The sequence below is a fragment of the Eriocheir sinensis genome, chromosome 27 (assembly GCF_024679095.1).
Source record: "Eriocheir sinensis breed Jianghai 21 chromosome 27, ASM2467909v1, whole genome shotgun sequence".
In the NCBI taxonomy this organism is placed as follows: domain Eukaryota; kingdom Metazoa; phylum Arthropoda; class Malacostraca; order Decapoda; family Varunidae; genus Eriocheir; species Eriocheir sinensis.
In genome coordinates, this window is record NC_066535.1 from 8,505,778 (window position 1) to 8,532,370 (window position 26,593).

Below are 26,593 nucleotides of genomic sequence, written 5' to 3' on the forward strand. Positions count from 1 at the left end.
CCCAACCTTCCTGTGTTGAGCTGGAAAAAAAGCTAAGAAATTCAAAGTTACTATAAAATACTACAATTAGTTCAAGGGTGAATATTGGATGACAAAATCATACTTTATTAGAAAAGGTTACAGAGACTCAAATAATTTACATACCTGATAATCTTTTTATTTATCTTCTGAATCTCATCTCCAGTTATTCACTTACATGTGTATAAGTATAACATATTTCTTGATTGCAGTATTATAATATCACATATGTCATCATGACCAAAATAAAATTCTGTAATCTGGGTAAAATTATTGTGCATTTTCAATTATAAATATCAATATTGAACATAAAAAAGGGCAGAACATTATCTGGTTTCAGTCACATCTATGTGACAAATGTGAAAACTCCTTCTGGCATAAATTACAATCATCTTGGGTATTTCGTCATTGCAGGACTCTAATGACTCTTTAACCTTTTCTTTTACAAGGTCCTTAACTCTCTTTATTCTCTTTTTCCTTATTGTTTTCTTATGTCTCACCACTTGCACTTCATTTCTTTTAGGAATGAAAATTGGATGAGGAATTGGGATCCCATCGGGAAGTGTCATATAATCACGGCTAGTTTCTATTATCTTACTCTCACTTGCTTTTTTTCTCATTTCTAATATAGCATTCTTTAGTGCTGGTGTGGGCCTCAGGTAAAAGGATCCCTTGGAGCCCAGTTTAACTTTTTTAAGCATATTGGCACCCTCCTCCTGAGTATCTGAATTTTTTTCATTTTGTGTTGTCAACTCTCGATCGTACTTCATATGATTTAATGAGTCTAGTGGAGAATCTACTCTTTCTAAAGAATGTCCAACACTGCTCCCCCTCATACTTGCAGATCCTAAAGGCTGGCATGCTAAACTGGCTGATGCATTTGCATCACTAGAAGTCAAAGCTGGAGGGACAACAATATATTTATTAGGCAATGCAGTTTTCTGACAACTTATTGGATGTTCTTTCTCAGTACCTGAACCACCAAAGTTAATGATTCTGAAGTTACTATATGGGAATGAGGGAGAAGCTATAGCCCGAGGATAAGGTGCCTTTTTTTGTGAACTCGGGAGGGTTGGCAACATCACGCGTGAGTGAGGAGCAACACCAGACACACACAGGCTCCTAGAGTGAGATTCAGTAGTAACTGTTAGTGCAGCAGGGAGTCCACAAGTGTTTACTGCAGGTGAGGTACTGGCACTAACTGGTGAGTTAGGAACTAAGGTGGTAGTGGAGGAAGTCTTTATAAATGAATTAGACCCCTGAGGAACAGATAGGAATGACTGTGAGGGCTTTCTAAATATGATTATTCTCTCAAGTTTCTGTGACCCAGAAGCATGTGTGGAACTCCTCCGAGTTGTATTACAATTATTATTTTGACCAAGTTTGGCAAACATTATGCTATCATTACATACAGATTTGTTAAGTAGTTCACCATCTTTGCATGAAACAGATAATTGATTTACATTTCTGGAGATGTCATTTGTGCCTGAAATCTGTGGTCCAGTGTGTGATGCAGTACATATCTTTTTTGTGTCTAAACCATCTTGATTTGCAGCTAAAGCAGGACCTGAGGTATTTTGCTTTATTTCTTTAAGCAACAGTGATTGTTTATGCTTTATGGGTTTTTTATCTATGCTTTCATTCTCTCTACCTTCTTGAGATGAGCCAGATCCTTGTAAGACACAGTGTTTTGGGTCTCTCTCCTCTTGTTCTGACTCAGGAAGTGAAGCAAGACTTTCTGTTGGTGATATCAATGGGGCTAAAAACCCAGTATATGAGGAGGCTACTTGGAAAAAATCAAGGTCATTTACATCATTTTCCACCCTCAAACATGAATAACCATCATACTGAGGACATGCTTTCAGAGAGCCAAATTCAGAATTATGACTAAATACAGTTGTGTCTTTGATTGTAAGGTTAGTGATCTCTTTGGCACTGCTACAAACTGAATAATCATCTCCAGCAGCAGATTCCTTATCAACATACAATTTAAGAAGACTACTAACTTCATTTTCATTGTATTTAGTGGCAATACATTGTTTACTGGATCTTGTATAGGTCTTCACTTTTTGAAATGATCTTTTCTTGCTTACGCTTTTTGTAGCAAAGTCCTGGAAGCCTTCATGTGATGAGCTACAACAGCTTTCATCATGGAGAACTGAATCATCTAGAATTCCACACATGAGAGCACCACACTGTCCAGTACAGGTAGGTTTTGGATGATTTTCACTTGTGTGCATAGATTTTTCATCAATCTGAATGTCAGTGAGTCTATCATGTAGCCTTTGTTTCTTGAAAGGTTCACATTGATCATCAGCCTTTCTTTTTAGTTCACTGCCACTAAATAACAAGTGAGATGCCTTACATTCTTTCATCTCATTCAATTCTGTACCAATACTTTCATCGTTGTGACATTGATTAACATGAATATCATTTACTAGTACATTCCTGTTAGTCATAAAATTTTCATTCAACTTTGTTTCTATACTTTGATCATTGTAACAACTATGATTAACATGATTATTTACCAAATACTTTTCAGGCATGCAATTTTCATCAGAAGTAACAGATTCTTTCCCTGCCTGAGTAGAACAGTGGTGATCAATATCTTTTCCTGCAACAGTAATATGGATTTCATCATCTGAATCAAAGGATGTGGTTGGTGACATGTCAGCACCTGAGCCACAAAAAATGTCTATTTTATGGCTGGTCTGTTCCATGCAATGCACAGTGATGTCCTTTTGGTGTTCAAAGCTTCTTGTATTACAGTCACATACTTTAAAGTCATCACCAACACTTACACAAAAACACAATGAAGTTTGCTTTGATGTGTCACTATTTGAAAGCCCACTTGTATAACTTGTTGGGTGTAATTTAGACTCCAATTTAGTCTCTAGAGTTTCATCTAGTCTTGATTCCCTATGCTGAGTACCCAAGGTAGGGAAATGTGATGAGACAACACTATTTTCACAACTTTTGTCAGGTTCTGTAAACTTTGAATTAATGTGATTATCCTGTTCTCTTCCTTCACCTTCACTAAACAGATTTGTGAAGTCATGAGAACAACTTAATTTTCCTTTAACACATTCTGCTAAACAATCAATGCCAGTAACTTCAGAAGTACTACAACTTGGCTGTTCTTCAGCAGACTCTGGTAATGTTTCAGTTACCCAACTCGAAATATGGTTTCCTGACTTATTTACATATTTAGTTTTTTTGCATTTAACACCCTTCCCTCCAAATATCATTTCTGAGTGCTCAGGTGATTGTAGGTTTGGTGATAACAGAGCAGATCCTGCAAGGTTGGAGTTCATCCCATGTGATGTGACCACCATATGTCTAACTTGAGATTTCTTTGGGATTATTAATACCTTTCTTCCTGACATTTTTCCCCCTAAAATAGATGAGACTGAATGTGGAAAAATATTGTTGGAAATGGAGGTAGGAGGGGTTTGAGCAATACTACTTGGTAAAGGCACAGGTACTTGTGTGTAAGCTGCTGAAGGTTCACTTCCAGCAAAATTATTATAAGCCTGAAGAAGGGACATATTGAATATATTTGATTTTGAACAGCTCTTAAATTCAGGCAATGGTTCCTCTGATAACTCTACATGACTAGGAGAATAATCATTACTTGCAGTCTCTCCAAAGAAGAGTGAACTTTTTAAATGTTCAGGGAATGTCTCACTTGGGCATTCTTGAACACGGCACTGAAAAAAATTTTCATCAAAATCCATATCCTCGACCAAGGATTGAAAGTACATGCTTGAGGAAGGCAAGGACTTAAAATCTGGGCAAGGGTTAGATGAATCATTGTTTTCTATATTTTGTTCCTCCACTGACACAATGTCCTCATAACCAATCCAATTGCGAACTCTTTCCCATTTGGGGGGATTAAGAAAGTGCAGTGGACTGGCCTCTCGAGATGAACTGGACGATAAAGAATCACTATCTACCTCTGAATCACAACTCTGATCCAGAGCGTTTGTCACTGGTTTAGTTAGAACAAATCTTTCTCTCTCTACAGCTGCACTGTCAGATATATTCTTGTCACAGTCGTCATCAAACCATGAACTTTTCCATTCTATTATTTTCATTATTTTCAAAGCACTGTCACTTGTACTGATACACTGTGTCTTTGTGGTTTCAAGGGCTGTTTTGTCAGTAGAACTCAGAGTGTCAACACTAAATGATGGATGTCTGGTTTCTTCACTGGAAAACTTTTCTGTTTCTAACTCATGATTTTCTCGTGAAACATATGTTTTTTCAATAACATCGACATTGTTGAGGCTAAATGATGGATGTTCAGCTTTTTCACTTGAAAAGTTTTCCTTATTTAACCCACAATTTTCTAACACCACTGAATGATTACCTGCTTCAACAAGTTGTTTATCAAAACCCTGTTTCATATTAGATTTTTTTCCTGGATCTCCAGAATGTTTTATTTCATCTTCAGATGAGGAGACTACCACATCCTCTTCAAACCTAATGGGATACAGTTGCTTGACAAATCCAGTTTCTTTACTAAATGAATGAATAGAACCAATATCTACCTTAGGTGCATGTTCTTTATTTTCTATTGAATTAGATTCTTCACTAAATAATGATTTGGAACCAATTTCTACATTAGGTGCATGTTCTTCAGTTTCTATTGAATTAATGTCAAGCAGCAATGCACTGTCAGTACATGATCCTGGAACTAACTGTGCATTTCTTTGAACCATGCTCATGACATATTTGGATTCATCAATAACATTAAGCTGAGAATGACCTAGTTCACTGGGTAGGCTATGGAATGTTTTCAAGCTAGGATCTTTCAGCTTTGTTTCATCAGCATTCAAAGGATTCAATATTTTTGTACTGCCTTGATTTTCTAAATGTAAATTTTGTCCACTATTTCCCCTCAAGTTCTGGGTACCATCACCACAAGCATTTTCTTCCTTACAATCACTGATTTCCAAGTTTTCTTTAAAGAGACATTCTCCACTTCTCTTGTCCAGCAATGCTTCATCAGACTCTTTGGGAGGAATATCTTTAACCGTATCTTCAGGAAGGACATGAGACACTTCTGATTCACTGTATTCTAATTTATTTTTTGAACTTAATTGATTTTCTAGAGCTTGTAAATTTTGTTCACTGTTTCCCATCATGCTCTGGTTACCATTTCCATAGGTTGTTTTCTCCTCACTATCATTAAAATCCAAGTTTCTCCCTTCAAAGGAATATTTTCTATATTTATTTTCCAATGATGTTCCCTCTGAGGCCTCTAAAGGAATACATTGCCTCATAACTGTGGCAGGAGCATGAGAGACATCTGATTCACTCTCTGTTGAAAAGTTTTTTGTATTAAATTGATTTTCTGGAGTTTGCAAACTTTGTGCATTCTTTCCCACTAGTTTCTGGTTACCATCCATGCCCACTGTTTTCTCCTCACTGTCACTATCACCAGAGTTTTTCCCCTTAGAGAGACACTCACTGTCGTTTCCCAACAAAGATTCATCTAAGACTTTAGACGAAACATCTTGTACAGTATCTTTAGTAGGAACTTGAGACACTTCTGATTCACTCTCTTTTGAAAAATAACTCATCAGTTGCTGAAGCAAACCGTTACATTTAGCTGCTTTGTCTGGGTGAGAACTTGCCTCTCGCTGCTTCCCTTCCACTACAATTTCAATTGTCAACTCCTCTAAAGACAGGTCCATGACAGACCATGGATCCTTGTTCACATGACCTATGGAAGAAATAAAAGGAAATAGGATTATGCAATACAAGATAATTATATAGGACAGAAAAGTAAATATACCATATACAGTATACTTATGTGAAAATCCAAATTTTGTATAATTTCAAACTAAGTTTAGATGGTTGACTTACATGGACAATTCTTTGGTAGGGGATTAAATGTATCCCTCAATTTATTCTCCCCTTAGGGGCAGGAGTTGATTTTTATATGACACTGACTTTTCCTGAGTACATGTGGTAAATGAGTATTTTACCTGTCAAGTCAAAGCCAGAAGAAAAACATAAGAAAGAGAAGTTAAAGCCAGACAGACACAGACAGCTATTACATTATATAAGGAAGTCAACCAATGAATTCTTTCACTTAACTAAACCATATGTGCTGAGAGAATATGTATGATGACATGGTTTTAAATAAGATATTATAAACCTTACTCATTCTAATAAAAACAATTAGGTATGAACACACACACACACACACACACACACACGCTGGTGAGACACAGAAGAGACTGGACATGCTGCCATTGGCTCCTGACTTCAGGATCAGCTTTTCGCCTTTGTTGTTGTGTTGCAGGGTCGAGGATGCACTAAGTGGCCCGTCTCCCCACAGTTAAAGAACTTTAAAAGCTCGGGTAGGATGAATGAGGAAGAGGAGGGGTGGCGGACACCGAAAGGTGGAGGAAAAGGGACTGGAACAAGACACAAAGTTCGTTTGCATAATTTACAAACATCACTTGTGAGTGAGACCAGTCTATAATTTAGTGGTTCTTCTCTGTCTCCATTTTTATATATGGGAATCACATTGGCCTTCTTCTATTCTCTGGGTACTGCACCAGTCCTAAATGAGCAATTTATTATGTCATAAATTGGTTCTATCAGTTCTTCACTACATTCCTACATACATTGTATTTACCTAGTTGTGACATACAGGAAAAGAGCTACGCTCGCGCTGTCCCGTCTCCATATCCGCTCTTATCCAACTTTTCCTTAAAATCATGAATGTTTCTTGCACAAACCACCTCCTCCTCCAGTCTATATCATAGCTTAATGCTTCTGTTTGGGAAGCTGTTTGTCGAGTTTTTACAATACATCTTGATTCTACAGTCACTGCTAAGTCTGATGGTGTCAACCAAAACTGGCTATCTCATATATGAGGTCAGCTATGGTATATAATATAGAAACATGTCTCACTCGAGCATGCAAGATGTGGTCTGACACGAGTGTCTGTGAGAGAGCGGTGCAGCCAATCAGCTGCAATCTTACCAACCTGCCTAGGTGCCAGGAATCTAGCATAAGTAAACCTGGTATAGTGGATTGAACAAATTGATAAGAAGCAACCTGGTTGTGACAGAGGGGAGGAGGGGGCTGAGAGGACACTGTAAGAAGCTGAAAAATAAAACATGTCTGAAAGATAAAAAGAAGTACAGTTTCCAAAACAGAAGTGTAGATGAGTGGAATGGTCTAAAGGAGGAGATTGTGGGGGTGGGGAGTGTCCACCAAATGAAGGAGAGGTTGGACAAATGTAGACAAGGAGACAAGACTATCTAAGCTTAGCTCAGGCTCTGTAAACCACAAATAAGTAAATACAAATAGGTAAATACACACACATGGGATGCTGCAGCAGCAACAACAAAGTTCTTCCACCTCCCAAGGTCAACCAACACATCACCACTACTTTCAAGGAGCAGTACCTACTGTTTTGTAGATGGGAGGTGGGCTGCAGTAAAGTGAGGTCCTGTCTCAAACCAATAAGGTAAATATGTCCCAGGGAAGTGGGTAGAGTATAGATGTGCTAAATAGAATAGAAAGGAAATAAAAACCAAATAGATGAACTTTATAAAAGAGAAACACTCAACTGCAGGAAAGCTTATTTTTAGGGTTTATGGATATTCCATGAGGAAGCAGACTGGAATAAATTTAATGAGGCAAGGAATGTAAATATATGAAAGGAGTGTTTCCTAAAAGTATATAAACAAGCAATGGAAAAAAAAATTGAGGAAAAATATATCAAGGGACATAGTAGTCGAAATACAAGAAGAATCTTTGAAAAACAAGATGTAAGGAAGACAAAAGGTCCTTATGGGGTCTTTGGATCGTGTGTCACAAACCAACTGAGTTTCTGTACATGAACAATCGATGTGTTACAGGAAAGGGAAGGCTGGGTGAACTGTTTGTATCTGGATCTGAAAAAAAAACTTTGATAAAGTTCCACACAGGCATCTTTTAGCAAAATTGAAAAACATTGGAAGACTGAGGGGAAGCATCTTGAAATAAACTGTTTGAGATATAGACAGATGAGAATGGTAATGTGGTATCAAATGTCAGGGTGGTCCAGAGTAACAAGTGGAGTACCACAAGGATCAGTACTGACCCAGTTATGTTTTTGGTTTACATAATGACATGGTGGAAGGGTTAAATAGCTACTTTTTTTTATGCTCCACCTATGGCACCAGTAGGCTTTCTTGGTGGGGCCTGATGGTCAGCCATAGCCCATTGTGACGCAGGCAAGTATTTATAGTGGCACCATCTTACAACGTACAATTGGTTTGCTGATGATGCAAAGGTAATAAGAAATGCTGGAGGATGAGGACTGTTTAACCCGGTAGCTGCGGGGGTCATGTTTCTTAGGTTAGGTTAGGTTAGGTTAGGTTAAAGGCCCCTCTAAGTAAAATAATGAGAAAGAATCATCACTCACGCAAACCACTTCATAATATATATCAACGCATGTGTGATCAGTTTAGGCATCATCTATTTTGGGAGGTTTATATCATGGCAGAAATTTGGCCCATCGCTGGTACACGGTAAAGCCACAAATTTGGCCCGTCGCTGCTACCGGGTTAAGGCTGCAAGAAGACATTGATAAGTTTTATAGCTGGAGGCAGAAGTGGGATATGGACTTTAATGTTAAGAAATGTAAAAGTATGGAATTGGGCAAAGGAACCAAGAGGCCAAGCTGGAATTATGAAATGGGGGATGATCAAATTAACGAAGGCACAACAGGAAAAAGTGTTAGATGTTATATTCCAAGAGAGCTTGTCCCTAGAAAAACACACAAGAGAAGGATATAAGCTCCTAACCAACTTTAGGGTGGCATTCCACTAAATGTATGAAGATATGATGAAGAAACATACGCTTGTGATTTGACCAAGATAAGAATACACAGCAGAGGTGTGGTCTCTACACAGAAAGAAATACATTAGGAAAATAGAAAGAATTCAGAGAGCAACAATGAAAATGATGCCAAGCTTCAGAGACATGACATATGAGGAGAGACTGGAAAGACTGAATTTGCTCATCTTGAAGGAGAGAAGAGAAAGAGAAGATTTGATTGCAGTGTACAGGGGAATGGAGGAAATGGAAATGATCATTGTGAATGATCTGTTAATATGGGACACTAGGGATAAGAGGTCATGGAAAGAAATTAAGGAAGACACAATGCCTGAGAGATATAAAAAAGATAGTTCAACCCAAGAATATTCAAGAATTTAACACCTTCACTCCGGTGATGCCGATATCAGCATCCGACGCGTCACCATATGGAAAGGGTTAGTCCTCTTCTAAACCTCTTAATCCTCTTCCATTTCCTCTTAATCCTCTTCTAAACCTCATAAGAGGAAATGGAAGAGGATTAAGAGGAATTTAGAGGAGGATTGAGAGGTTTAGAAGAGGATTAATCCTCTTCCATTTCCTCTTGACCCTTTCCATACTGTGACGCCGACGTCTGTGTCACGGATGGAAAGGGTCAACACTGAACTTGAAAAACTGTGATCTGAAGACAGGACCCTACAAGAGTAGCTTGGTTCCTGTATATCACAACTAAGTAAATACTGTACATGGATACAGAGGGAAGCTTGTAAATAAAAGCTTTAGACATAATACCAGAAATCCATTGTGCCCTCAATTTTTCAAGGATTAACTGCAGAAATTTGTATAAACTTTTGATTGAAAACAATAGAATTCTACTCACCTATGAGGAGCTTCCTTGGGCTCAGGTTCTTCCCTCTAAATTAAAGAGAAAAGTATGAACTTTAAAATATGAAAAATGGCATACAAAAATTATAAAGCACAAGCTTTGATCTATATTCCATGCACTTCCAACTTGAACATTCTCATATTTCAATTTTGTTTGCTTTACTACTGATGATGAATTTTACATGAATTAAAGAAAGAAATCATAAAAAAAAGTTTTGCAGATGGTATTCTGTGTTCATTAAGTGGAGTAAATAATTTTACATTAAATACTATTTTTATCATCATCCTTAACCCCTTCACTACGGCCGGGCCAAAACAGCGCCCCGCACCGTATCCGGGATCACTGCAGCGCCAAATTTCAAATGTCGCTATTGATTATAAAGTTTTCAGCCATAAACTCAACATAATCATCATGTATTATATATGAAAACATGCAGAATTAAATGGTGCACATAAAGAAGCCTAAATTAGTTGATAATTTTGAGATGTAAGCATAAATAAAGAGATAAAATAACTCGTATATTGGCAAAAGCGAGCCAGGACGCAGTATGCGCGTCCTCGAATATGGTATGGGGCACGCAAGGACTCAGTATACGCGTCCTCGTGTTGACGGGGTTAACAGTGTTTCCTCCAAAGGCAGGTAGGAGAAGCAAAAAGAAGGCAACTAAAAGGGATATTATCCCCTATTATATATTATGTTGTGGCTTGGAGTTTCCTACTGTTCAACTGGGCTGTTTGTAGTAGGGCGTGTAGATGCCTATTAACGCCAGAATTTCAATTTTCTCCTAACTTCCCCAGGCAGAGGGGTGACTTAGCTATTTTCAACTCCAATTTGCAAAGATAATTTGATATTGACTGTCATAACAATAAAAGATAATATAAAAGACATATTCATAATATAATTTGTACATACTACTTGGGAAAATGAACCTATCTTCATCATGTTACAAGACATAACCCTTATTATGTAAATGATTATTCTGCAAATAAGAAAGAACACTATGGCTAAGGACTTGCTATGTTGTTGTTTTTAAGCCACCTCAGTCCACCTAAAATTCAAGCCTCTCACTATTATGTCAGCTCTGTGATATTAAACTCTAAAATATAATGCACCACCCTCTGCCAGATGTACAGCTTCACTATACCCAAAATGAAGTATGGCCCTGTTCTTCAAGTGCTGCTTAAGCTCAGTTGTTCAGCCTTCTAGTGGTATGTGGTCCATTTTCTTACAGCAATGTACTACATGACATTATACTCTACAGACTGATGTTGCTTTGGTTTTGCAATCCCAGAGAAGAAATAGTACCAGAGGCAGGAATTGGGTACATTATTTTTTTTAACAACATGGATTTTCTGATGAATGTTAGGCATGTTTAACCCTTTCCTTGCTAAGCGTTCGCAACGAGACTATCCCCCCAGGCGCGCTTGGACACCCCAGCAGGGGGAAGGGGATCTCTTTTAAATGCTGCATCTCAAAAACTATTCATCACAGCTACAAAACAAAAACACCATTGAAAAGAGGGGGCCAAGATCTATAAGATTTGGTTATGTAAGCCCCTCCTGCAAATCAATAGGCAATTTTTTCTTTCTTTTTTCTGCTGCGAGAACAACTGGCGCTCGCAGCGCGCTTTTAGCACCACCAGCAAGTGACGCTAGTGCTCGCTCTTTTAACCTCTGTATCTCAAAAACTATTCATCACAACTAAAAACAAAAACACCATTGGAAAGAGGTGGCCAAGATCTATAAGATTCAGTTATGTAAGCCTTTCCTGCGAATGTACAGGCACATTTGAGGGATGTTGCCTGTGAAGACGTACATATATGCATGCGCGACGGTCAGCCGTAAGGCAACTACTTTCATTTCCAAAAAAATTCCATCACTGGCCTAAATTCTCCCTGTTAATCTTGCCTTTCGTCTATAGTTTAATGGGGCATACATACACACTCATGTATACTACATAATGCCCACCTTACTCATCACCACATTATCCTCAATCCACATCATTCATGCTAATCCACTCCCCATACATACTCTTGGGGAGACTAATATTGCACACCCTCTCTTTCCTGGTGAGGAAGTAAAATATCAAATCTATATTTTGCAGGAGTCAAATATTTTTTTAGTTACTCTATTGTCTTATACTCTGGCTCATCTAAACGTGCGGTTGTGGGCAGGGTCAGCCTAAAAGTTCCCCTTGTACAGCGTGCCACGTGTCTCCCAGCCCGCGATGTAGAAATGTTCTAATATAAGTAAAACTATGGCAAATATGGTCAGCAAATATGCATACACATTTAATCTTAGTATTATAATGTAAGAAAGAACAGTTAATTTATTATGGATAAGATATTTTATAAGCATATAAAAAAACGTGGCATATATATTTTACAGTGGTGCTAAAAAATGCAATACTTATTATTGAGTTTCCCTTTCGTTTTGGGATGTGTAAGTAGTTTCACAATTATGTTTAGATTGTATCGTGAAAGAATGTACTTTAAAATAAGCTGATATAAGTAAGAAAAAAATACATTCAAATCCTCGTGGCAATAATGCAGAGAGAGAGAGAGAGAGAGAGAGAGAGAGAGAGAGAGAGAGAGAGAGAGAGAGAGAGAGAGAGAGAGAGAGAGAGAGAGAGAGAGAGAGAGAGAGAGAGAGAGAGAGAGAGAGAGAGAGAGAGAGAGAGAGAGAGAGAGAGAGAGAGAGAGAGAGAGAGAGAGAGAGAGAGAGAGAGAGAGAGAGAGAGAGAGAGAGAGAGAGAGAGAGAGAGAGAGAGAGAGAGAGAGAGAGAGAGAGAGAGAGAGAGAGAGAGAGAGAGAGAGAGAGAGAGAGAGAGAGAGAGAGAGAGAGAGAGAGAGAGAGAGAGAGAGAGAGAGAGAGAGAGAGAGAGAGAGAGAGAGAGAGAGAGAGAGAGAGAGAGAGAGAGAGAGAGAGAGAGAGAGAGAGAGAGAGAGAGAGAGAGAGAGAGAGAGAGAGAGAGAGAGAGAGAGAGAGAGAGAGAGAGAGAGAGAGAGAGAGAGAGAGAGAGAGAGAGAGAGAGAGAGAGAGAGAGAGAGAGAGAGAGAGAGAGAGAGAGAGAGAGAGAGAGAGAGAGAGAGAGAGAGAGAGAGAGAGAGAGAGAGAGAGAGAGAGAGAGAGAGAGAGAGAGAGAGAGAGAGAGAGAGAGAGAGAGAGAGAGAGAGAGAGAGAGAGAGAGAGAGAGAGAGAGAGAGAGAGAGAGAGAGAGAGAGAGAGAGAGAGAGAGAGAGAGAGAGAGAGAGAGAGAGAGAGAGAGAGAGAGAGAGAGAGAGAGAGAGAGAGAGAGAGAGAGAGAGAGAGAGAGAGAGAGAGAGAGAGAGAGAGAGAGAGAGAGAGAGAGAGAGAGAGAGAGAGAGAGAGAGAGAGAGAGAGAGAGAGAGAGAGAGAGAGAGAGAGAGAATGTGGGGTTAAAAATGTGGCAGCATTGTACTCTTGGATTATTCCTCACATGGCACCTTTGAACTGCACATTTAGCTGAGCCAGAGTATAGTACTAAAATTTTGATGTTCAATACACTTTTTTTTCATGAACACTGTACAGGTAGTCCTCAAGTCACGACAGAGTTTGGGACCAGTAGGCCGATCGTAAGTCGAATTGGTTGTGGGTAAGAAACTACATTAAACAAAAAAAATTAAATACTCAAATGTCCCGCCACAGATAGAGCACTGTTCCCGCACCTCCTCCACTCTCCTCTTAATCCAGCTCTGTTTTCATGTGCTTGCCACACCCCACAACTTCGTTTAGGTGACCCTTCAGCCAAGTAGTGTTGTTGTGTTACAAAATGGAACTCCCAAGTTTTGCCAAGATGGCGACGTTAGCCAAACACCCCAACAAGTTGTTGCGGTATGGGTTGTGTTGGCGGGGGGACAATGTAAACAAAGGACATGTCAGTTATGTGAATGTCCAGTGTCACCTATACTGCATTTTCTTACCTTATGTGAATATTTTGTTCAACTATGATTGCTGTTTCCTGTGAGCAGTTGTAAGAGCTGAGCTGTTGTAAGAATATTATGAGGGTGCCATTGTTGTGAGGCGTCATTTTGCTGGCTAACTGGCGTCTTCTAGACCCAGCAGTAAGCTTGGTAGGAAGGGCGGGTACTGTGTACACAAACAGCTGCTCTACCCAGAGCGAATCATTTACAATGCCAACTCATTATTTACTCAAGTATTACTAATATTATTGGCCTGGTCATAAGAAGGCCTATAAACTGGTAGAGTAGCAACTAGTTACTGTAGCATGAGGAGTACTTACAGCTTGAGTTCCACGCAACTGAGGGGGATGCGTGGGTGAGCTGGCCCAGCCCACCTAGCTTTACCCCAGCCCAGCTGGGTCAGCACATAAGGACAGTGTCGGGGAAGGGTGTGTGTGTAATTCACCTCTTGGTCTGCTGCGGGTCTCTCGAGAGACAGCCATTCCCCGACGGAAGAGCACAGAGCTCATGGTACCAATCTTTGGGTAGGACTGAGACCACTCACAAACAACACACCGCGACAACGAGGTCACAACTCCTTGCCTGACGTCGCGTACCTACTCACTGCTAGGTGAACAGGGGCTACACGTGAAAGTAGATAAACCCAACTTATCTTCACCCGGCCGGGGAATCGAACCCCGGTCCTTCTGATTGTGAGGCAGATGCTCTATCCACTGAGCTACCGGGCCGTATGTGGCCGTGTGTGTGGGGGGGTGGGGGGAGCACGCAAGCTGTGTGTAAATAAACCGCTGCTCTACCCATGGCAGGATATTTGAAATGTCAACTCATTAGTTAAAAAAGTATTATTAATGTTGTTGGCCTGGTCGTAAGTGTAAGCAGTCGTAAGTGTAAGCGGTCTTAAGTCGCATACATCATAATTCGAGGACTACCTGTATAAAGTGGCAAGGTCATGAGGCCAATTAAAATCAATATCTTGGAAAGGAATAATATTTTTATAGCATCAGTAATTTATGCTCAATGACAGTCAAGGAGACAGCTGCTACACATGCTGTGGCATGACATATGAAAGTAAAAATGACAAAAGCCATGAAATTCCTCACCAGTAGATCAGGGATAATCTTAGATTTCCCTACTGAATAAATATATAAAAGAATATAAAAGGAACACCCACATACATTATTCAATTTCTTCAGAAGAATGAGGAGTGTCATTATGTCAATAACTTGTAACAAAATATATACATACATACATAAACAATCACCTTTCTAATTACAAATCCATTATGGCTGAGTGACCTTGTCAAAAGAAAGTTTATGTAGTAAAATATTTTCCAAGATGGCACCTGACATACAGAATGTATGAAGATGACAAGCCCACGTGAGAGGCCAGTACATAATACCTTGAGCAATTTTGATTTTGTACTAATTTTGAATTAAGTTGTCTGGTTTAATTTAGGAAGCACAAGATATTGCATAATAAGTTGAGTTAATAAACTACAATAAATATTAAACAAAATCAAAATGGGTAAATAAATCCTAATTATCACTGTTGACTCCCTGTTCCCAAAGACAAGGTAGATACTGAAAAGAGACTGCAGACGACTCTGACAAGTGCTCTCAACAAAACTTGCTGGGGGGGGAGCCTCTTCCATCACAGGCACTACACCACCTCAGGCTGCCCCTTACAACATGCAGCAGGACACAGAAGGATTTATGCTTTATCCTCATGACTCTTAAAGGACTCTTCAGTAATGTTAAACACTCAAATGAAAAATCATTGTTTACACTGCAAATGGCAAACCACTTTCACACAATAAATAAGTGTACATTCTTGTCATTCCAATGGACCTTTGTCATGCATGGGTCTAACGTGAAGGCTGTGACAATGTGTTATGGATAAAGAAAATGGAAATTCCATCCTGAAAGAGCACAAGAAAGATAGCACCAAACCTAACGAATGACAAAAGTTGTCAACTCCCTTGGATTCATTAATTCCTGACCTTCACCTCTAAATTACATGTCTTTTTCCTTTTAACAGACTAAAACTTAGTTTAAAGATCATAAAACACAACTTATTTAACAGAAATATTTAGAGTTTAAAACTCAACTGTTGAATTCTTTAATTTATTCACTCTTAATTTGTGTAAATATTCTTTTTAACAGACCAAACTTTACAGACCATAATACATCAATTACTTCACAAAGATAAGTAAAGCTCAAAATAATTCACTGAAAAATTAATTCTTTAACCCTTTGTCGTGCAAAAGCCCAGTCGGGATACCAAAAACACGTGTTTTCACAAGAGTTTCCCGCCACCCAGTGATGATGTACATGGTGTCTGTTTGTGTCAGCCAATAGAAGCATCTTTCATCACACTCTCCAGCCAATCACAGCTCTTTAGTACACCTGGCACCTATGCTGGGAGCGAGAGAATGTGCCAGTGTGGGCCGAGGGTAAAATATGAGCGGATGTCTGTAAAATTGCTCCTCTTCTCACCCCGCCCACATCTAACACAATGGAGACAAGTTTACCAAAACCTTACAGCACATAGCTAAATAGTTGTATTACCTGCTGATATTTAGGGGTTTTGGGTCAATACCAGCAAATTGGGCAAATAGCCTGCACGGGCTACTTCTTTGATGCAACTTTGCAATGGATAGGTGTGTCAAATAAATAAAAAAAATTCAGAGTAAAAATGCCTTAGAAAATCCTCAATTTTTAACATACTAGAAGGGTTTTTTGATACCTCCACTATTTCTATGAGTGCCCGGGAAAGAGTTAAAGCTCACCTTGGACCAAGATGATTAGTTCCTCCATCTTGAGTCTGACAACCTGGCATGTCAATAGAATGATCACCTTCAAGAAACTTCTCTGCAATGTTCCCACGAAAGTAATTTTTCCCAGATGAGGTAGTTAGTTGCTCCTTGCGGTGTAACTTGCTCACATTTCCTGACCTCTTAGTTAGTTTGCCAAGAGATGCTTTGCTCAGTGAACCTTGTTTCTCTCTCCCAGACCTTAATCTAGGATTTCTGCCTTTTCTTTTAGATCTCTCTTTGATGTCTTCTACACCTCTAGTTTTTCTTTTGCCTCTCACTTTTGATATCTTGGAGTTCAGAAAGGTATCATTATCACCAGATGAATACTTTTTTGTACTGGAGTTACTATGTTTCCTAACCCTCAGACACCTACTTGTTTCATGTTTCCTTTTTCTGCTTTCATTTTCAGGCATTGTGGATGATGAACTTGAATACAACTTGCTGGCATCCACATTTTCAGACACAGCAATAGCTTCAGATGTGGAATGACTAGACCCTTCACTCACAGTGCTCTCAGGAGTTGGAGAAGTAACTAAAATACGAGATGACTCTGAAGGGCTGCCAGCATCCATTGTACATAATACATTTTCATGATGTTCTATGGACATAGTTTCCTCAGAGCTCAGGTCAATCTGTTCTCTTTCATCTTGTACAGCAGTGCAGACATTATTTGTTAATGCATCTTTGTGATTTCCTAAAGGCATAGATTTGTGCTCTTTATCTTGTAATAATCTCGAAGGAGTCCGAGGCATTGCAGCTTGTTCCTCAGTGCTCAAGTCATCCTGGTCTCTTTGATCTAGTACAGCAGTGCAGATTTCATTTGTTAATACATTTTCTTTACTTCCTAGAGGCATAGATTCATGCTCATTAGCTTGATATAGTCTTAAAGAAGTCTGAGGCATTTCAGTTTGTTCCTCAGTGCTTAAGTCAAGCTGTTCTCTCTTATCTTGTACAGCAGTGCAGATATTGTTTGTTAAAGCATTTTCATGATTCCCTAAAGGCATGGATTCATCCTCATTATCTTGACCTAATCCTGAAGGAATGTGAAGCATTTCAGCTTGTTCCTCAGTGTTCAAGTCAGCCTGTTCTCTTGTATCCTCTACTGTAGAGCAGGGTTCATCACTGCCAGTGGCCTGGGAAGTAAAGGGTGGTCTTAGTGGTTCCTGAGGGGTGTTTACAATGTTTTCTTCTGTGGAGACAATTGCTGGAAGGACAGTGAGGGTTTGCATCCCTGACATTATCGGCCATTCCAAGTTGTTTTGTATGAGGTCCTTCAGGTTATCTTCAGTGGTTTGTGTAATTAACTTATTTAATGAATAACTATTTTGGTTTTTCAATGGTGAATTTAAAAAAGGTATCTTAGTGGATATCTTTGCGTTTTCTTCACTTGCAAGAGGTTCTGCACCAGCTATAGCTTTACTATCCTCCTCATTGTATCCACTGTCTTCACTTGCTGCTGAGGCGGTGGGAGACATGAAGCGTGTGTGGAAGTTTGAGATATTTCCATTCACAAACTCACTTTCAAATAGCGTAGCAAAATATGGATTTTCACACTGCTGTACATGGTTTTGAGTATCATTATTCACAACCAATGAGCTTTGAGAAACAAAAGAATTAACAGAAGAATTTAGGTCAGTATCAAAAGCTGAATATTCTTTTGATGGATCAATGGGAGTGAAGGCTGACCTCTGACTTGGAATGGAGGAGCCTTGCATATTTGTTGTTGTTAGTGATGCAACCCTTACAGCTTCATCTGGTGGCCTCTGATCACCAACAGAAGGGTCACTTGATGGGTTACTATCAAAACAAGTTGATGTAAAATCAAAATCTTTCATCCAACCTTCTAATTCTGCTGTGACATCATCAAAGCTTGTTTCCATCAAGCTGGATTCTGTTTGTGGTTCAAGATTCACAGGCTGCGACTGAGGTTCTAGGTCAAGATTCCTCAACAGTTCAAAAAACCCATCATATCTGCTGGAGTCTGATTGGGAGTTCTGCAGATTTGGAGATATTTGGGTATGGGTGACTGCTCCAGATGACACTGAGGAAGTGACGGTGGTGTCCTTATAGCTCAGTGGGGTACAAGATGCTCCAGACAATACTGAGGAAGTGACAGTGGTGCCCTTATAGCTCAGTGGGGCATAAGGTGTTTTAGAGGATACTGAGGATGTGACTGGGGTGTCCTTAGAGCTCAGGGGGGCATAAGATGCTCTTAAAAGAAATTCTACTTCTTCATCAGTGACAGACTTTCCTGACTGGGCAGGACTTAGTAGAGAACTTCCTCCTGAATACACCCCACTGCTGCTCCTACTGCTGCCATCATTCAGAAGACACTGCAAACCTGGAAAAAATCATAAATTAATATAATCTGTGGAGGTGTATATCCTTATTTAAAGCTTCATCAGAATTCAATTATTTAACAGACGTATTTACTCTGAGAAAACTATACCCAGTCCCAGCAACTGCCAAAAAACATTGTTCAACAAACACATCAAGAGAGCTGATCATAACACAAACTAAAGGAATGGCAGGTTAGTGTACACTAAGGCAGTCATAACAGACTACAGGAACGACAGGCCAGTGTACATCAAGGAGTTTAGACAGATAAGGAGAGGCAATGTTGCCTGCAAAATGGAGGAAGAGGACTAATAATCCACCTCTTGGTCAAAAGGCAGCACCAGGACTGAAAATGCAAAGCAGTTAGACTTTTAATCTTCTTTCACAGCCTGCACTGCACTAAGCAGCTTCTTCCAGCAGTTAGTAACTATGCACTTTTGGTGTTGAATCCAGGGCTTTTTAATGTGATGAAGTTTTAAGTGATTTTTCTTTGTTATAACAGTCTGTCACATCAGTTATTGATAGTTTAATATGTCAACGAAGGTACATACGAAGAAGACTGGTAGTCAATCGAACCTAATAAAAAATTCTGAATTGACAACTATGCCTCACGACTCTATGGACAACTGGCCATCAGTACATTAATTGCAGCCACATGAACACCATGTTCTACTTAGAATAATTCTTACAGGTTTTGTGGCAAGAATAGAAACTCCTGCCAGGAGATCTCCAATATTTTATTTCCTAGAGATGTTAGATGGTAAGGAAGAGCAGAGTTTGTATTGAGGTAGTAGGACAGATGAAAAACAAGAGAAAACTTAGCCAGCTAGAGCAGGTTACTCTCCATTTTTCTTTCAGGTTGCTGCTTTCTCAGCTACATGGACTGTTTACTTGTTTGGCTGATAATTGCCAAAAATAAGGTTCTTATTGTTCATGTCCACTAATAGTGCTGGTATTTATCTAGTCTTACACCCATGATTATTAATTAATCAATAGACATAGATGAATCAGTGAGTCAATATTCAAAATTGACAGTACATAGCAACATACATCAGACTTGAATTGCTTATATTTGTCATTTATTCTAACAGCACAACAGAAACATAAATAATGTAATGGAGGCTCTTACTCTACACTTCCTTACCATCTGGCATCTCAAGAATATAAAGTGCTGGTGGACTCCAAGGCTGGAGTTTCTTTTTTGCTGCAATCACATTAAATTATCTCCAGATAAGCTAATAAAAAATATATTTTACACACATGCATACCCCTTATAATAATGGAAATGAGTGTTGAGATGGATAAAGTAATTTGTTAAAAAGATTTAGTTACTCCTACTGTAAAGTCTGTCCAAATTAACTTGGTCAATTTGCACCAAGAAGCCCCTCCCCTATTCTGGTTAAGCTCCGCCCCCCTTTCACTTGATTGGCTGTTCATGATGTCATGTATTGTTTCTGAGACACATACCAAATATATGATTGAGATAATCTAGCTAGTTTCATGATTAAAAAAATACTTGTAATTTAATTGAATGACAGCACTCTAACAATCAATGACATCACCTAAGAAACAAAGTACAACAATAATACTGCCTGTTTTCAAGGGAGAACGAGCCCTTCAAAACAATACAGCAGCAGCATTGAAGGCGATAATAGGCTATCTAAAAAGTAGTGCACCCTTTCCGTCATTATTTCCTACGTAGCTCATTCACATAGGCATACTAAATATAATCACATGAAAAATATCTTCTACAGTTACTTCATACAGGTAGGAATCATTGTATTAAGGAGTAAGTTTTGTATTTGTGACTTAAACTGGTGGCTTGAAGGGATGAGTGCGTCGTCTGCCACGCTCTCCGTTACCCACACCACCGAGCGTACACACCCGTCCCTCGAAGCCATATATACAAAACTTACTCCTTAATACAATGATTCCTACCTGTATGAAGTAACTGTAGAAGATATTTTTCATGTGATAATATTTAGTATGCCTATGTGAATGAGCTACCCTATGTAGGAAATAATGACGGAGTGTGCATTACTTTATAGATAGCCTGCTATCACCTTCAATGCTGCTGCTGTACTGTTTTGAAGGGCCCATTCTCCCTTGCAAACAGGTAGTGTCATTATTGTACTTTGTTTCTTAGGTGATGTCACTGATTGTTATAGAGTGCCGTCATTCAATTAAATTACAAATATTTTATAATCATGAAACTAGCTAGATCATCTCAATCATATATATTTGGTACGTGTCTCTGAAACAATACATGACGTCATGAACAGCCAATCAGGTGAAAGGGGGCGGAGTTTAGCCAGAACGGGGGAGGGGCTTCTCGGTGCAAATTGTCCAAGTTAATTTGGACAGACTATAGTGGAGACTAACTTCTGCTTCAATAGTACCTACTGTAAGATACTATAGTTGTCTACCCGAAACCTATACAAACACTTCAAACTTACCAAACTCAGATGAAGACTGTTGTGTGGGGCCCAAGACATCCTTTTGAATTATGCATTCTGATGGTGAGAAATCCAGTAAAGACTTGCACCTCTTATTATCACAAATTACAACAGCTTGGACCCAGGAAAATTGGATTGGTCTCATCTTTCCATGTGAGCAGTGACGGCACGGCTGACCAATACTCTGAAAAAGAAATGAATATTAATGTGTGGAGCAAGATAGATTTATCAACATTAAGACAACTTAGGGCTACAATTAACTAAAGCATATTGTGTGAGAGAGAGAGAGAGAGAAATATGACTAGTCAGGTCACATATTGTTTAGGAAGTGTCTTGTTAGCAATGAAGAGAAAGAATGTAGATGCTGGTTAACCTGCAATAGGACTTTGGACAGCATAGGAATGAGCTAAAATAGAAAGTCTTATACAGCATGGGGTGAAGGCATGAGGTTCGCAAGTTCAGAAGAAAATATTTAAAGAATATGGAGGCAACATTGCCGAGGAGAATGAAGTTCCAGGGGTTGAGAATGAAGTTGTGGGTGTTGAGGAGGAAGTTGTGGGGGTTGAGGAGGAGGTTTGTGGGGGTTGAGGAGGTTGTGGGGGTTGAGGAGGAGGTTTATGGCGGTTGAGGAGGAGGTTGTGGGGGTTGAGGAGGAGGTTTGTGGGGGTTGAGGAGGAGGTTGTGGGGTTCAGGAGGTGGTTGTGGGGATTGAGGAGGAGGTTTGTGGGGGTTGAGGAGGAGGTTGTGGGGGTTGAGTAGGAGGTTTGTGGGGTTGAAGAGGAGGTTGTGGGGGTTGAGGAGGTTTGTGGGGGTTGAGGAGGAGGTTTGTGGGGTTGAGGAGGTTGTGGGGGTTGAGGAGGAGGTTTGTGGGGGTTGAGGAGGTGGTTTGTGGGGGTTGAGGAGGAGGTTGTGGGGGTTGAGGAGGAGGTTGTGGGGGTTGAAGAGGTTGTGGGGGTTGAGGAGGAGGTTTGTGGGGGTTGAGGAAGAGGTTGTAGGGGTTGAGGAGGAGGTTTGTGGGGTTGAGGAGGAGGTTTGTGGGGGTTGAGGAGGAGGTTTGTGGGGTTGAGGAGGTTTGTGGGGTTGAGGAGGAGGTTGGGGGGGGTGTAGGAGGAGGTTGTGGGGGTTAAGGAGGAGGTTGTGGGGGTTGAAGAGGTTGTGGGGGTTGAGGAGGAGGTTTGTGGGGTTGAAGAGGAGGTTGTGGGGTTTGAGGAGGTGGTTTGTGGGGTTGAGGAGGAGGTTTGTGGGGTTGAGGAGGAGGTTGTGGGGTTGAGGAGGAGGTTTGTGGGGTTGAAGAGGAGGTTGTGGGGGTTGAGGAGGTGGTTTGTGGGGGTTGAGGAGGAGGTTGGTGGGGTGTGAGGAGGAGGTTTGTGGGGTTGAGGAGGTGGTTTGTGGGGGTTGAGGAGGAGGTCATGGGGTTGAGGAGGAGGTTTGTGGGGTTGAGGAGGAGGTTTGTGGGGGTTAAGGAGGAGGTTTGTGGGGGTTGAGGAGGAGGTTTGTGGGGTTGAGGAGGGAGGAGGTTGTGGGGGTTGAGGAGGTGGTTTGTGGGGGTTGAGGAGGAGGTCGTGGGGGTTGAGGAGGTGGTTTGTGGGGGTTGAGGAGGAGGTTTGTGGGGGTTCACGAGGAGGTTTGTGGGGTTGAGGAGGAGGTTGTGGGGGGTTGAGGAGGTTGTGGGGGTTGAGGAGGAGGTTGTGGGGGCTGAGGAGGAGGTTGTGGGGTTGAGGAGGAGGTTTGTGGGGTTGAGGAGGAGGTTGTGGGGGTTGAGGAGGAGGTTGTGGGGTTGAGGAGGAGGTTGTGGGGGTTGAGGAGGAGGTTGTGGGGCTGAGGAGGAGGTTGTGGGGGTTGAGGAGGAGGTTGTGCGGGTTGAGGAGGAGGTTTGTGGGGGTTAAGGAGGAGGTTTGTGGGGGTTGAGGAGGAGGTTTGTGGGGGTTGAGGAGGAGGTTTGTGGGGGTTGAGGAGGAGGTTGTGGGGGTTGAGGAGGAGGTTGAGGGGGTTGAGGAGGAGGTTTGGGGGTTGAGGAGGAGGTTGTGGGGTTGAGGAGGAGGTTTGTGGGGGTTGAGGAGGAGGTTTGTGGGGGTTGAGGAGGAGGTGTGTGAGGGTTGAGGAGCAGGTTTGTGGCGGTTGAGGAGGAGGGTTGTGGGGTTGAGGAGGAGGTTGTGGGGGTTGAGGAGGAGGTTGTGGGGTTGAGGAGGAGGTTGTGGGGTTGAGGAGGAGGTTTGTGGGGGTTGAGAGGAGGTTTGTGGGGGTTGAGGAGGAGGTTGTGGGGTTGAGGAGGAGGTTGTGGGGGTTGAGGAGGAGGTTGCGGGGGTTGAGGAGGTTGTGGGGGTTGAGGTGGAGGTTTGTTGGGGTTGAGGAGGAGGTTTGTGGGGGTTGAGGAGGAGGTTTGTGGGGGTTGAGGAGGAGGTTTGTGGGGGTTGAGGAGGAGGTTGTGGGGGTTGAGGAGGAGGTTGTGGGGGTTGAGGAGAAGGTTGTGGGGTTGAAGAGGTTGTGGGGGTTGAGGAGGAGGTTAGGGGGTTGAGGAGGAGGTCGTGGGGTTGAGGAGGAGGTTGTGGGGGTTGAGGAGGAGGTTGTGGGGGTTGAGGAGGAGGTTTGTGGGGGTTGAGGAGGTGGTTGTGGGGGTTGAGGAGGTGGTCGTGGGGGTTGAGGAGGAGGTTTGTGGGGGTTGAGGAGGAGGTTTGTGGGGTTGAGGAGGAGGTTTGTGGGGGTTGAGGAGGAGGAGGTTGTGGGGGTTGGGGAGGAGGTCTGTGGGGGTTGAGGAGGAGGTTTGTGGGGGTTGAGGAGGAGGTCTGGGGGTTGAGGAGGAGGTTTGTGGGGGTTGAGGAGGAGGTTGTGGGGGTTGAGGAGGAGGTTTGTGGGGGTTGAGGAGGAGGTTGTGGGGGTTGAGGAGGAGGTTTGTGGGGGTTGAGGAGGAGGTTTGTGGGGGTTGAGGAGGAGGTCTGTGGGGGGTGAGGAGGAGGTCTGGGGGGGTTGAGGAGGAGGTCTGTGGGGGTTGAGGAGGAGGTTTGTGGGGGTTGAGGAGGAGGTTTGTGGGGGTTGAGGAGGAGGTTTGTGGGGGTTGAGGAGGAGGTTTGTGGGGGTTGAGGAGGAGGTTTGTGGGGGTTGAAGAGGAGGTTTGTTGGGGTTGAGGAGGAGGTTGTGGGGATTGAGGAGGAGGTTTCTGGGGTTGAGGAGGAGGTTGTGGGGGTTGAGGAGGAGGTTTGTGTAATTAACTTATTTAATGAATAACTATTTTGGTTTTTCAATGGTGAATTTAAAAAAGGTATCTTAGTGGATATCTTTGCATTTTCTTCACTTGCAAGAGGTTCTGCACCAACTATAGCTTTACTATCCTCCTCACTGTATCCACTGTGAGGGTTGAGGAGGAGGTTGTGGGGGTTTAGGAGGAGGTTGTGGGGGTTGAGGAGGAGGTTGTAAGGGTTGAGGAGGAGATTGTGAGGGTTGAAGAGGAGGTTGTGGGGGTTGAGGGGGAGGTTGCAAGGGTTGAGGAGGACGTTGTGAGGATTGAGGAGGAGGTTGTGAGGGATGAGGAGGAGGTTGTGAGGGTTGAGGAGGAGGTTGTGGGGGTTGAGGAGGAGGTTGTGGGGGTTGAGGAGGAGGTTGTAGGGGTTGAGGAGGAGGTTGTGGGGGCTGAGAAGGTTGTGAGGGTTGAGGAGGAGGTTGTGGGGGTTGAGGAAGTTGTTCGGGTTAAATAGAAGATTGTGAGGGTTGAGGGGAAGGAGGAGGTTGTTGGGGGATGTTAAGAACAGTGGCTATGTAGCAACCTTCAAGAAAGCACTGAAGACTCACTTATTCACTAAATCCTATAACGTTATAAACATGAGGATTGAGGACAATTTTCGGTGTTAACATCATATATATAATGTTGACGGCCCTATGGAGTGCTGGCAGCGGAGCAGGACCTGAAACCTGATCAATAACAGACAGGAATGGCAAACTATTATTGATGAAAATGTAGTTGATCCTTCTATTTCTTTTATTTATTGGTAAACGAGAAAATAAATGGCTGTTACAGGGTTCTCCTGATTAAAAATCTTTTTTGCATAAAAGCCCTGCAAAATCAAGCAGAATTGGACCTTTTTGAAAATTCTATTCATATTACAATATTTGCTGAGTACCCACTCTGGGTGTATTTGTCTTGTCATCGATGAAATTTTAAAAAAATATCAGGGCGTAAAACAGCTCCCCCCCCCCCCCCCCCCTTCTAAACATCAACGAGCAACCTAACCTATTAACCACTAACTGCAAACTATGAACTACTAACTCATTACAAACTACTAACTAATTACAAACAACAAACTAATAACAGTAAAATTTTGGTCTTTCACCAGTCTCTCTATTCCGGACGAAACTATTGTTTTCTGGTAGTTTTCGGCCTGTGATGAATTAATCTGCTTGTTGTTTTTCCTGCAAATCATTAAATCACTAATAAAATGAGATTTTTCAATGCCAGTTGTGAAACGATCGCCGCCACTGCAAATCATCTCGGAGAGAGGCTCAACTTGTTTACTGTTTCTATATTTGACTCACAGCTCACAAAGATCACAGGTAGACAAACTAAAACAAAACCAGGCAAATTAATGCTTTCCTACTGTGTATTCCCCCAGCGCACATGCTTACATGGTGGACAGCACAGTAACTTATTTCAATGAGGAGATATTTCTCGCAACACCAGCCCGCATAATGGGCCACCGCTGTCAGGTCCCATCCTGAGTTGCTGAGCATTTCCATCACCCCATACTGCATGTCGAATAATTTTAAACTAACCCAGGCTAACTTGACGTGACCTAGCTAACAGGGGAGCTTCGCCCCTCAACCCCCCTGGGTTAATCCAGCCAACTGCTTCTAATATACTGAAAAAATAGCATGGGGACTGCATAGGATACTTCTATATATAATTTGAGGTGGGTATATATGGGGTTCAAATTACTCGACTGAGAAGCTCTATCTGATGAGAAAGGTAAGAAAAGCCATGTTGAGACTGGTGAAAGACAGAAATAATACCCTACAAACTACTAACTATATACTAACTGCAAACTACCAACAACAAACTAATGAAGGATTCCACGGCTCGGGGCAGCAGCCAGCGAGGCCTACCGACAGCTCATCTCAGCCTGCCAGGCACACACATGAGTCACCAGACAACGGGGACGCCTTACCATCTTGGGGCGTGGCGGCGGCGGGGTCTCTCATCTCCGGCCGCTGCGAGACGCCTGGCGCGAGCACGTACATGAAACGTTTGGTGGCGGCCCGCAGGTGGACGCCATGACACACGCGGCTCAGCACAAAATTGTCGTACCCAGCTTCTGCTTCTT

The 26,593-nt window shown here is 41.7% G+C and overlaps 1 protein-coding gene across 6 annotated transcripts; it reads right to left on the bottom strand.

Moving 5' to 3' along the window:
* Nucleotides 1-135: 135 nt before the first annotated feature.
* Nucleotides 136-26,593, bottom strand: LOC127004074 (uncharacterized). Of its 6 annotated transcripts, none has more exons than XM_050871385.1 (6): nt 26,438-26,593; nt 21,285-21,468; nt 16,465-18,832; nt 9,728-9,762; nt 7,456-7,552; nt 5,551-5,749 (listed from the first exon to the last, which is right to left on the bottom strand). In XM_050871385.1, exons 1-6 carry the CDS (start codon nt 26,438-26,440, stop codon nt 5,689-5,691), a joined length of 2,748 nt encoding a protein of 915 aa, XP_050727342.1. In that variant the 5' UTR covers nt 26,441-26,593; the 3' UTR covers nt 5,551-5,688. The 6 variants fall into 6 exon arrangements, 5 of the variants coding, with proteins under 5 accessions (XP_050727340.1, XP_050727341.1, XP_050727342.1 ...); XR_007757612.1 differs by lacking the exon at nt 7,456-7,552 and adding an exon at nt 5,893-6,014 and having other exon boundaries at nt 5,609-5,749; XM_050871383.1 differs by lacking the exon at nt 7,456-7,552 and having other exon boundaries at nt 136-5,749.